The 12,401-nt window shown below is 39.6% G+C and overlaps 2 protein-coding genes across 3 annotated transcripts; both read right to left on the bottom strand.

The window, feature by feature from the left end:
- Positions 1–300: 300 nt before the first annotated feature.
- shld3 (shieldin complex subunit 3) lies at positions 301–2,911 on the bottom strand. 2 transcript variants are annotated; one of them, XM_079516184.1, is made up of 4 exons: positions 2,755–2,911; positions 2,239–2,499; positions 1,523–2,067; positions 301–765 (listed from the first exon to the last, which is right to left on the bottom strand). In XM_079516184.1, exons 2-4 carry the CDS (start codon positions 2,435–2,437, stop codon positions 562–564), a joined length of 948 nt encoding a protein of 315 aa, XP_079372310.1. In that variant the 5' UTR covers positions 2,438–2,499; positions 2,755–2,911; the 3' UTR covers positions 301–561. The 2 variants fall into 2 exon arrangements, with proteins under 2 accessions (XP_079372310.1, XP_079372311.1); XM_079516185.1 differs by having other exon boundaries at positions 2,239–2,908.
- A 207-nt stretch (positions 2,912–3,118) lies between these two features.
- Positions 3,119–11,940, bottom strand: LOC306934079 (serine/threonine-protein phosphatase 2A catalytic subunit beta isoform). The gene is made up of 8 exons (XM_079516541.1): positions 11,440–11,940; positions 10,600–10,638; positions 10,165–10,335; positions 7,439–7,612; positions 7,207–7,296; positions 5,315–5,476; positions 4,451–4,569; positions 3,119–4,078 (listed from the first exon to the last, which is right to left on the bottom strand). Exons 1-8 carry the CDS (start codon positions 11,539–11,541, stop codon positions 4,006–4,008), a joined length of 930 nt encoding a protein of 309 aa, XP_079372667.1. The 5' UTR covers positions 11,542–11,940; the 3' UTR covers positions 3,119–4,005.
- Positions 11,941–12,401: the final 461 nt, after the last annotated feature.

Here is a 12,401-nt window from a genome sequence, read left to right as displayed (position 1 = left end):
CCTATGGGGTAATGAAAAGCAACACAATTTGCTAAGAATTTGCATATAATGTATTCATTGTTATTTGTTACTGCAGCATCTGTAGTCTGGAATACCTGGTACCCCAGAACACCATCTCTAACCATTACAACTGGCCTGGGACTAGGACACACCAGCTGACTAGAACTAAACTATTCATACCTTCAGCATAAGAACAGTCTGCAAGAAATCAAACTGAACCCATGTTCATCAATTTCAACTGTCATCCGAGTCTTCAGTTCTCTGCCAGGAAATAGGCCGATCCACTGCAGACCAGACTGCTTATTCTGTACATAATTCCCACCACTCAGATGCATTCTTCTTAGATTTGCATTATAATGATTAACATTGAGATGTTATTATGAACCACTGGTTTATTACACGCAATAAAATATATATTTATTAACAAATTCCATAACAAATTTGTTCACATTGTACATTAAATAAAATAGAAAAATAAAATAGCATGGTTTTGCATTGCGTTTTAAGACCAATAGAGCCTCCCATGTTACAAGTCGACCAAGCTGCTGTGTTGTACGTCTCTCAGAAGCTGAAAATGTCTCCCAGTTTGTGTACTGAAAGAGTTATTTTCCCAGTCAGTCTGAATTCCTCTTTGATGTATTTCCCTACGTGTTCACAGTAGAGAATGTCACAGAAGACCCAGATCTGAGCATGTGCTCTCTGGATGTTGGCATTACATGTTGGCAGCTTACGGCTTCTGACAGCCCGACTTAACTGTCTCCATACCTGTAAAAGATCACAAACAGGTCACTAAGTATAAACAAAGAAAAGAAAGGACACAGAGAGGGAGAAGTAAGCGGGAGAAGGAGCAGATGTATTAATATATAGATGATTAATGTATTCATTATTTCACTGGGATATTGAATGTATTTTATAAATTGGCTAGTTTCTTTCACTTTAAAACATGTCGAGAAACAGCTAATATATTATTGGTAGTTGTAAATCACTCCATATACTGTAAGGGGATCAGCGAGATATAAATCATTAAAGGTAGGCAGTCAGGAAGTTAAGCAAACACTTCCCCTTTTTCTAAGTTTCTTTTTCAGGAAGTTGTGCTGTATTAGACAATAGATGCCATGGCAACTAATAGGAAATATGAGGTGAAGCGAGAGCTGTCATGTCATATGATGACACATTCATAGCCCAAACTACTGGTCATCAAGAGCATCAAGACACATGACTCTGTGACTAAGCCTGTGCCTGACTGACCAGAACATCCCAGGGAAATGGACATACAGTACATAGTATACACGGTATCATCAGTGCTAATTCAACTCTGATGGCATAAATGTAAATGACATATGACTTATATATATATAATATACTGTACATTTCCATTCATAGCAACACAAACATGGAAGAAGAATTTCTCAGTCTATGAGGAACTCTGTTCGATATGAAGGCCGCTATAGTCTTGTTCATCACTCTAAATGTAAAAAACCATAGGATAAATATGATTAAAAGAAAACTAGAATAAACTGACCTGTTCTATGTCTCCTGCCACCCCACAGTTGTGCTCAGACACCACCAATTTGGCCCTTTGATGCAGGTGGAGCCTATGGGACCCCACCACCCTGCAGAACTGATTGGAGAGACTATGAGCACTCTGGGGCAAAACACCACTCTGTACAAATACAGGTACGCTCCATGACCTTATGAGCTCTCCCTCTGAGCTAAGGGGTCTATCCTCAAGTTCCTTTGGTTGCAATTGTCCAGGCAATGGTCTGGTACATTCCGTTAGTGTGTTTGCGTCTGGTCTTCCAAAGTCCTCGGTGGTGTTGACACCATCTTTGAGAATTTGTGGTTCATCATTTGCCAATGACAGTCTAGAGACAGGCGTCTGCGTGCTAGGCTTTTGTGAATTTCCATTAATGAAGAGGACCTCTTTGATTTTGTGTAGTTTCTCTGGTGTTCGTGGTATAATCTTTGTCTGTGTGTTGGGGTCTTTGTATAGTCTTTGTCTTCCATGGTTTAAAACTGGAGTCAAATCATGGTGTCTTTCAATGAGGTCCAATGACTGGACCTTATCTGGGGAAATACATAATTCAAAATACACCGTTAAAAGGATTCAGCCCAATATCTTTCCACACAGATGATATTATATAGTAGCTTTGTTACTAAAAAAACTTAGATAGATGCTACATGGTATTGGTAAACAATCGAGCTTTATTACACCTTTTAATCAAAACACTCACTGACCTGGGCTGAGGATGGGAGCGGGTTTGGAAGGTCTGATGGGCAACCAGTGGTCTCCAGCAGAGGGAAACCAGGGGCTGAACACAGGAGGAACCCGACAGGGAAAAGACTTCAGCGCTGCCTCTGTCTTCGCCAACAAGCTGTTCACCTCAGGCTCAGCAACAGCTTCGGCAGACTTGTAATACAGAACCACATCCTCCATAGAGGCTCAGAGTATCAACAGTGATTATTTCCTCTTCATGCTGTGGACTTTGTTTTGTGCACCTAATGAAGATAACACGTATATTCCTTATTACAAGCTCTATAAGTCATTTAAATATTATTGGTTACTGTCTGTAACTGATAGCAGTAGCCTAATAGCTTAGCCCTGATCCATTGCCCATAGCTATGTATGGACCAGAGCTAGTAATAGAAACTAAACTAGCTAACGTTTGCTAGACTTGTAGTCACTGTTGCTATATTTATATGCTCCGTCACTGTCACGATCATTGAATTGGGGGGTTCATATTAAGTACATACCATCAAATGATGGCTCAGTTGTGTATCCATTAGAAATCTATCATCGGATAGCTTAAACAGCAGTCGAATCGATTGCTTACATGGTTTACATGCATTTGAAAAAATGGCGCTTGACTAAACCAGAGTAGATGGCTGAAGCTATTCCTAAATTCAAGTCTCGTCGCTCACAATCTCGCGATAGTAGTGTTGAACTATTGCATCTTCTCGGCTAATGGGATCAGAGCTGGATCAGAGCCTTCTGGGCCATGTTCTGGGCCCTGTGAATGGGATTCCTAAAATAGAAATGACCATATAAACACCAGGCAGGCATACATTAAAACACCAATTGCCTCCCCCAAAATAATTAAAACAACGTGAGTCACGATAAATATAAAGGAAAACATTTATTATCCGAGAGATGAGCAGTCACATAATAGGGCCAACTTGTTTAAAAGACAAAATGAAAGCCGTAATTTAATATTTCTGTTTTAAGTTTCGTTTGTAGAATTTTAACGTTAATGTACATAATGTTCCAGCATTGTACCAATAAACTAAGTTATACAAATAAAGTCAAATACAGCCCAGTAGTTTGTCAATAGGACATTTTATTCATACGTCCGTTGTCTCTTATTCAAATTACAGTATGTAGTTGCTGAGATGACAGCCAGCTGCAGACCAGAGAGCTAAAAATAACAGCTGTACTACTTTAAGCAATCCTCTCTTTTTGTAATAACTTGCAACGGAAAAAGCACATATGTCATGAATGAGATGTGATGTGATGATGTCAGGTAGGTTGAGTTATATTGCTGTTCTAAGAAAAAAAGAAAGAAAAGAAAACAAAAAGGAAAGGAAAAAACCTTGCGAGTCGTACATGTCGTAAAGGATCATAATATGGCACATTTGGTCCACGTTGGTAGTTTATCATTTGTCAAACATTTTCGAACATGTATTAAAACAAAAAAGAATTAAAACAATAAATCTTTAACATTTCGTTGTGTGTTTGTGTTTTTTTTTTTGTGTTTTTCTTTTTTTCATCTCCACAAGCACAGCATTATGACAGCATATTTCTAAACACAACTGGAGAGGGCGCTGTTGTTCTTGTTTTTTAATTTCTTTCTCTTTTTTTCTTTTAATTTTAATAATCTGTTCATCAGGCCAATCAGTTTAGGTTTATATTATCCCTGGTACAGTATTGTTGTTTTCCCCAGTGTAGGAGTAGGGGAGAGGGTGGGTGTTGCTTTGTGGATGATTGAAAGGGATGGCTTTGGACATTCACAGGAAGTAGTCAGGAGTGCGTCTGGTCACATGGGGCTCACCACGGCGCGGGGCAGGGTCAAACTGAAGGCTATGGGTGGGAAAAGAAAAGCACATGGTTAAGGTGATGAAAATGTGCCTATTTAATGGACAGAAGTACAACTGAGAAATGGCTTTACAAAAGGAACCAACACCATCTATAAACGAGTTAACATTAGTTCATGGGGGCCCCGACGGTTAGCTCAACCGTCTGGGGACCTGGGCTGCCGAGCCGGCCGGCCGGCGTGCTGCAGTTTTGACTCCCGAGCCCGACGTCCTTTGCCATGTGTCACTCCCCATATCTCTCCCCCTTTGTGGTTTCAATGCCTTTATGAAGCACTTCAACTCTGCTTTCAGGTAAGTGGTTTATAAACAATGGCTAAGGTACACATCCATAACAGACTAGAATGTCTCCACTACTTACAACGAGTATTTGAGGGTATCGTCCAGTTCCATGATGGCTGCTTGGTTGCCACAGCGATAGCAGTAGTTAGGAGCACTGAAGATGGTTACCACGTTCTTATCATGGCCCCAGTTATAACCCTAGTAGAAAATGTACAATACAGAAAATGAAAAATACAACACTTAACTACATAAACCATACATACTTCTATTGAGCCCGGGTTCCCTAGGGTGCCCTCCTTTCTTCACTCTACAAATGTCTTGGGCAAAAATGGTCAATCTACAAGCTCACAACTCGTTGCGATGCAATCTTTGTAGATCTGCTTTTTGCTGAATATGCATCTATTATGAAATGCCCATATTAGTAATGATAGGGTTCAAGTAGTAGGGGATATTACGGTACAAACGTGTCTTTTTATCAATTCAGTGATTTGCTATTTTTAGCTTATTTTCTTAAGTCTCGGTCTAAGGAGTTTTCCTTCATTATTTATACAGTGAGCGAGTCTTTTTCTGTCAAGTTTCAAGTAGGCTCAAGTATTACTATAAGTATGAAAATTTGCCAAAGTGATTAAAGTCAAGTGCTGTACAAACATGAAACTGGTAGGCGTCACCATGTTCACAAGATAAAATAGCAGTTCCCCTAATGAGGTAGGATAGGTAGATAGGTGTGTAGCACTGGAAACCAAAAATGTTTTTGGTAAATTGAACCACCTTTGTTTCATACATGTAGAAGTAGTTAAATAGTGGGACAATATCCCAAGGTCTCTTGTATAAACTATATTAGTATACATGAGAAACAGGGAACCAGAAAAGTGACGAGTCAACCTTCATGATATGAAAGAATCAAGCCCTATGCCTACACAATAACAAAAGATGTCTGTCATACCTCCATGACAAGCTGGTGGGCACGGGATACCAGGGTTAGGCCGTTGGCATGGTTGAAGGTTTCAGAAATATCCTGGCCAAAGGTGTAGCCTGCACCACGGGGGGAAATGCCCCAACCACCACGGTCATCAGGATCTGACCACAACAAGTCACACATAGGACCCTGCGGAGAGAGAGAGAGATTAGTGATTGTTAGAAAACAAACAGGAGGTTGTTCAATGGTCCACTTACTCCACTATCGTATTTTATTTAGATTATCAGTATCATTAACATTAACATATTCCCTCCAGTTACTATAGGCGGGATCGTGAGGCCAGTGCCAGTGTAATGCGCGGAAAATGCAGAAGAGACCACTTCCGCCCGACCCGGAAGTGATAGCCCTCCATATTTGAGCCACGTGCTCATTATAGGCTGTGTATCAACGCGCCATGGATTAACTTTCTTTGATTCAAAGATTAGGGTTTTATGAGGTCCCAAAGATTGCAGTTTGTCTCGGGATGCACACGCAGATTGCGACCGATTGGGTTAATTTGTGTGCATCTATGGAGGGAGAATATGTCTGTAAATGTCAAAGAGTCTTTCATATCCGTTTGTTCAATCAACAAAGGGATCAGTGTTTAATCATGACATCCAGCTTTAATCTGCTCTGTTTGCCGAAACGCATCAGCGTTCTCAAATAAACATGATAGCCGGGGAGCCAGCCATCCAAAATTTGAGAGGACCTGTGACGTTATGACATACTTTTTATTTGTATTTTTTCTATTAATTTGGTCATTAAGGTCCACAGAATGAGAGGTCTTCTCTGCCGGAAATATCGCGAATAAAAGTTATGGCCATTTTTGTATCCCCCACCATAGACAACCAATATAAGGCAAAATGTTATCATAATTTAAGTAGCATGTGACATGTCAAACTAGGGGATTTTCATGATTCTGAATCCATTCCAAGCATTAGTTTCGCACGAAAAACACTCTTTGGCCTAGATTCGGCCATATCCACTTGCCCAAATGGGCCAATGAGTGTTTTTCGTGCAAAACTAATGCTTGGAATGGATTCAGAATCATGAAAACCCCCTAGTTTGACATGTCACATGCTACTTAGAAGTATGATGAAATTTGTTATATTTGTTATATGTGGTATACAAAAATGGCCATAACGCAAATAAAATGTATGTCATGACATCACAGGTTTTGGGCCCGTGGCTCCCCGGCTATGAGAAATGGTGTGTGTGGGGATTGTCCACTTATATTATAACATTACTTTAGTCATTGCAGGGATCTGCACTGTTCAGCAGAGCTAAAAATGTCCTCAAGTGCTGTCACTCACCATACATACCTGCCTCATTTGGGACCTGTTGCAGGCAATGTGTGCATGCCATGCATGCATGTGGATTCTGCCTGTGTCTTTATGTGGTGGGTACTAATTCTGTACCTCATGTGGGACGTCTTTTGGGCAATATGTGTTCTAGTGTTGTAACAGTTCATTGAACTAATCAATTTAGTCACTTCTAATCAATTTGAAGCACATCTACACGCTCACAACCAACCACATTGCAATGCGATGTGTGCTTGTAGATCGATTATTACTGAAAGATGATTTGATTAATTCAAAAAAGTAATCAATGGAATAATGGCTACGAAAATAATCAATAGTTGCTTGCAGCCCTAGCGTATTGTGTATTTGTAGGTAGTGGGATGCACACACAGTCGCAGATTAGACACACCAAGACATGTGGAAACAACAGTCAGACATGCGGTCGAACATGTGCTGCTCCGTGCTTGCGGATAGGGTTAGGTTAGGGTTTGAGGTAGGTTGTCGGTCTAATGACAGTCGGACCAATAGTATGTCTAAACTAAAGCCTGTACCCATTTGTAGTAAATACTAATACTGTACCTCATGTGGGACCTCTTGCAGGCGGTCCAGTGCTCGTATATGATCCAGAGTGTCTATGGAGGGAGACAGGCCTCCATGGAGACAGAAAATCTACCAAGAGAGAGACATGTTATACACAGGATCACATGACAAACAGATGCCAAGACACACAAACCCTCAAAAGTCTATCGAAGTTTGGCAGAAAGGAGCAGATAAACAAACAGGTACATATATCTTTTCTTCTATCCCTCACCTGTCCGTCTACTAGGGCCGTGAGTGGCAGGTAGTCAAACAGGTCTGTGAAGTATTTCCAGACGTTGGCATTTCCATACTTCCTCAGACACTCGTCATAGAAGCCATACACCTGTGTGATCTGCCGCGACTCATGATTTCCACGAAGGATAGTGATTCGTTCCTGGAAACGCACCTGGATTGGCAGGCAGAAAAACAGATTGTTATGAGAAACAGATGTGATGGTCGTAACTTATGGACACAAACTAGATCCCTGCTGTAATATAAATAAAATAAGAATAAGCGTCTTAAAGCTCTGCTTGCGGCCCTTAGGTTGTCCTGCTCAAGGGTGGCGCTAAAGGAAAAGTAATGTCACCAAAAATCTATATTGTTGAAACTGAAATCTTAGACAAAATATATTATCAGGCTATATAACTATTGTTCTGGGAAATCCAAGCCAGAAAATCGAAACCAGTTAATCCATTTTACCGTCATCAATTTATATTTTACAGAACAACTGGATTGTGTTGTCTTGCTGTGCTACACTGCCACTACTCTTGCAGAGCCACACCGTAAACAGGGGGAGGGAACTTTGGATGCGTGTATGAGGAAAAAGGACTCTGCAAGAGATATATAGCATAAGAATGTAGGCTTGTAAATCTGTTCCATTTAGCAAGTAGCACATTGTACTGCTGTTTAAAATAAGCTATACAACTGCAGCCAACCAATAGAATGTGCAATCCACTCACTGGTATCACAATCTCAGAAAACGCTGATTGTAGAAACATTTTAATCGTACTATTAGTTATATCGCACACCACTAATTTGATAAACTAGATAACAGTATGCATCATGCATTTCACGCATCTATAAATGCATGAAATGAGCTCACATAACTCGAGCACTGTTCCCCTACCGATCTACTTCAACTTTAGTTGTTGACTCATGCTACATGGGTCTTAATATTGTGTGGTCATATTGCACAGGACTTCTATGGTTTGATTTTCTGCTCCTCACACTACCTGCAATGTTGCAAACGCTGTATTGCAGGTGCATGACAATAAAAACAATTGTTACCGATTTAATTCTATAAACAATTTTTTTGCCATGGATCATCAATAGCCAGGTTATTAACTGATTACAAAATATAGCACAGTAATTGGCATTATCACTTTAACTACATCTTTAAGTACATCTTTAAGTCCTATAAGAGGAGCGTCTCTGACTGTACACTGTATGAGTGTCTATTCTTATACTTCTATTCTTGGGCAGACTCCTGGAATAGAAAGATGAAAATACTTGCCAATGACAACATTTTGCTGGTTGTCGCTTTTCAATTGACTATTTTAGAAAAGGGTTGGATGAAGGTTTGGCATGTATGTAGTGGTTAAGGAATGCATGTCATCCATGCAAATCAATTTACAGTGCTCAATACAAATGTGCACATGCACACATAATATAGCCTTTCCAACTTCTTTCGCAAAAACTTTGTTAGCAATAATTATATCAATTATTTTAGATTTTTTTCCCCGACTATTTGGATAATTTGTTGTATTTTTTATATAGGCAAACCGACGCAGAAGAATGAGTTAGTTAGTTTTTTACAGTCGACTAAATCAATTAGTCTGATTAACTACTTAAGCCCCATTTCATACAAAGTATTGTCGTGTGATGGCGTGGCACAAAACAGCAACTGTACAAGCTGTAGAACTGTTGCAGTGGTATGTTTCAAAGTCAAGTTAGGACAGAAAGCAGTCCGTGTGATTCTACCCCATTTACTAAACAGGTTTGTTATGCAACACACTATTGCTCAATGATACCAACAATGGGTGCCAAGTAGCACCAAATATGACAATAACTTCTGCAACATCCTGACATCCAAATCGCAAAAAGGCTATTTAGTAAGATGCAATAGTCTGTTCAAGTAAATTAAGCTGCTTGTGTGACACATTCAGACACAATTTTAATTATCTGACTAGTCTTCCAGAACCACTTCGCAAATGTCTCATTTTGTTTTACATATCTTTGTAAATAATGAAGACAAAACATGTTACAGTCTTATCCAGCGTGGCTTACAATTAAAGAGTGGGCTATTTACATTTCATGCCAAAAAAATGAAGATAAATATAAACCTTTTACAATGAGTCTTATCTAGAGTGACTTACAATTAAGGAGCAAGTGGTAGCTACATGTTATTCAATGACATCTTGGATAGTTGGACACACATTCAATGTCGCATGAACCCAATATTGATATATACAGACTCAAAATAGAATAAAGCTGTAAAATAATGCAAGTTAAAAACACTGCAGCTCCTCCCTTGTGATACAGTCAAGGTATTAATCAGGTAGCATATCGTGTTGTGCCAGTTCAGGGCATCTTTAGACACAGAATATCGTTTTTATTTGCTGTGATGTTTAGTGTGTCAAATATGCTAAACAAAAAGGGTGATTAGACTTTGTGGTGTCTGTCATAAGAGTCATAATGACACGCAATGTAACAAACATTTCACAGAAACATTTCTCAACAAGCATCCATTACTGAAATTAGCCCCAGCAGTAACAGAATGCAGAACACTACATGCAACATGAAGAAATAGAAAACTATTCCATGTAATGGAATATATATTAGTGAAAAGTGTTTTATTGCCTTAAACTTCACTATAGCAAACCCTGCTTTGTTCAAATTACTAATCAGATATCTCATGAACTACACTCAAAACCATGCCAATAAATGTGCATACAGTACCTTTAATGTGACAAGCAGTGTGACAGTTTCCACAGAATAGTAGCCTCTGTCCACATAGTCTCCCATGAACAGGTAGTTGGTGTCAGGAGACTTTCCTCCGATCTTAAACAGCTCCATCAGGTCATGGAACTGACCATGGACATCCCCACACACAGTGACAGGGCATCTCACCTGAAGTACAAAGATTCATGTTTTGCTGCACAATGATGAAGGCAGAAAGAAAAATGTATGACCCTGGAGCTGGCTATAACAACGTCATTCTGAAAATAAGTAAAGCTGTTCTTTAACATTCCTGTTTATCCATCTGCCAGGAGATATGAAAGATCACTAAACAGTAATTTTATTCTAAATATAGATATTAATCCAAGTATTTTACACAAATTATAATGGTATCACAAGTAGAACAGAAGGGAAACCATCTTGGGTAATGCTCACCTCCTGAACATTGGATTCCTTGGTCAGAATCTCCTTGGCCTGGAGGGACAGACACAGGCGTTGTAATAGCATCATTAGCATGTTACATAATTCTTCACAACTGATACATAAAATATAACCTTTGATATTGGTCGATTATGTTTAAGTTACATTCATTTTGAGAACACAAACTCACGAGTTGTGTGTACTGATGGCATTTGTGTGTCACTGTCACATAACTTAATTACAGCTCTAGCTGGAAATAAGATCTCACTCTACAATAATAGCAGCAGGACATGTAGAACAGATTCCAACAAACCAAACCACTGAAATGGGCTACAATGGTCTCCGACATTGTGTCGATTTCAGGTTGATGGATTAAGCTACATACAAGTTTGTTATGGTGCAACATAACAACCTAGTAAATAACATTCAAATGGTTGTCAGTATGTTCATGTTACGATGGCGTGCACTGCATTAACTCTCGGATTTTATCTTTTTTTGGTTGTTTAAAAAAAACACTTGAAAATGCAAAATGCAGGCCTATTATTAGACAGGCTGAAAATGGGACCGGTTCACTCTCTGGACATTGGTGAAAAGACTCAATTCTCGCACCGAAATCATAAAAGTTGACGCTGTGTGTATTTGGTGTAGCTTTAAAGTGTGAAATACATCAAATACGTTTTGATTATAGTTGGTGGACGTTATTAATTAGCAACCCCCCGAATGGTTCGAACGGGGTGGGGAATAGCTGTTAACTTCCTTCCAGCAATTAGACGTCCCCCCTTTCACAATGTAGGCCACATTAAAGCCTTCCATCTCGGTAACAAAATGGTTGGTTACACATCGGGCTCCACATACCTTTTCGCAGAGTGTTCTGACTTGGTTTTCCGTTAGCTGCTTACACTCGTTTAACTGTTCAATCCATTGGTCTAGTTCTTTAGTAAAGGTCTTGTCTTCCATGACAGCCGCGGTAGCTTGCTAAGCTAGCTGCGATAGCTACCTTACTAATGTGATGTAAAAACGACTTGGTTCTGTTTTGTGGTGCGGGTTAGCCGCTTTAGCCTTTTAGCTCGTCGTATTGTTAGCCCGATCTTGTCCCGCCAAACCGGTTCCGAAATTCACTTCGATTCCTACAAATAGCGGCCCGTTCAGTGACTTTATATCATGATAAATACATATACGACGGTTACAGACGTCTACGACGAACGGTTCTCACACAGGGGGTCGAATTAATCGGAGTTCCCCGATGCGGCAGAGGGTAGCGGCAGAATGTAGCAGCGTCACAGCAGCTAGCCAGCCTGCTAAAGGAGCTAGCTACAATAACATACGGGATCTTTAGCAGCCTTTTCCGCTGTACGAGCGCCACCGCACGGAGACGGAGGGAGAAAGGTACAGACTACAGAGCACAGCACAGTCTTGATTGATTGATTCATTGAAAAATGTATAACAGTATAACAGATTGTAGAATAGGTACAGTCCAAGGATTCAAGGAAGGTACAGTCACATCAGGGTTGATTAAACTTTCACCGAAACATTTAAAGACATAAAAATATACACATCTATGCAAAAAATAATAATAATAATACAAAAAAATCATCAAATATACTATTGAGAAAGGCAGACCTATGCCAACCATTTGTGACAGCAAAATGCACAATTCTTATCGTTTTGTAAGTTTTCTCCATATTTGGTTTTGTTTTGATTGTATTTTTCCACTTTTGCATTGTATGCAACTATGCATTGCATTTTGTCATGCCAATAAAGCCCTTTGAATTGAATTAAATTGCGATCAAAATGCTATTTTGATCGCAACATAACGA

Source organism: Electrona antarctica (genome assembly GCF_951216825.1).
Source record: "Electrona antarctica genome assembly, chromosome: 12".
NCBI classification, from domain to species: Eukaryota; Metazoa; Chordata; class Actinopteri; order Myctophiformes; family Myctophidae; genus Electrona; species Electrona antarctica.
This window is presented reverse-complemented; position numbering and strand designations above follow the sequence as displayed.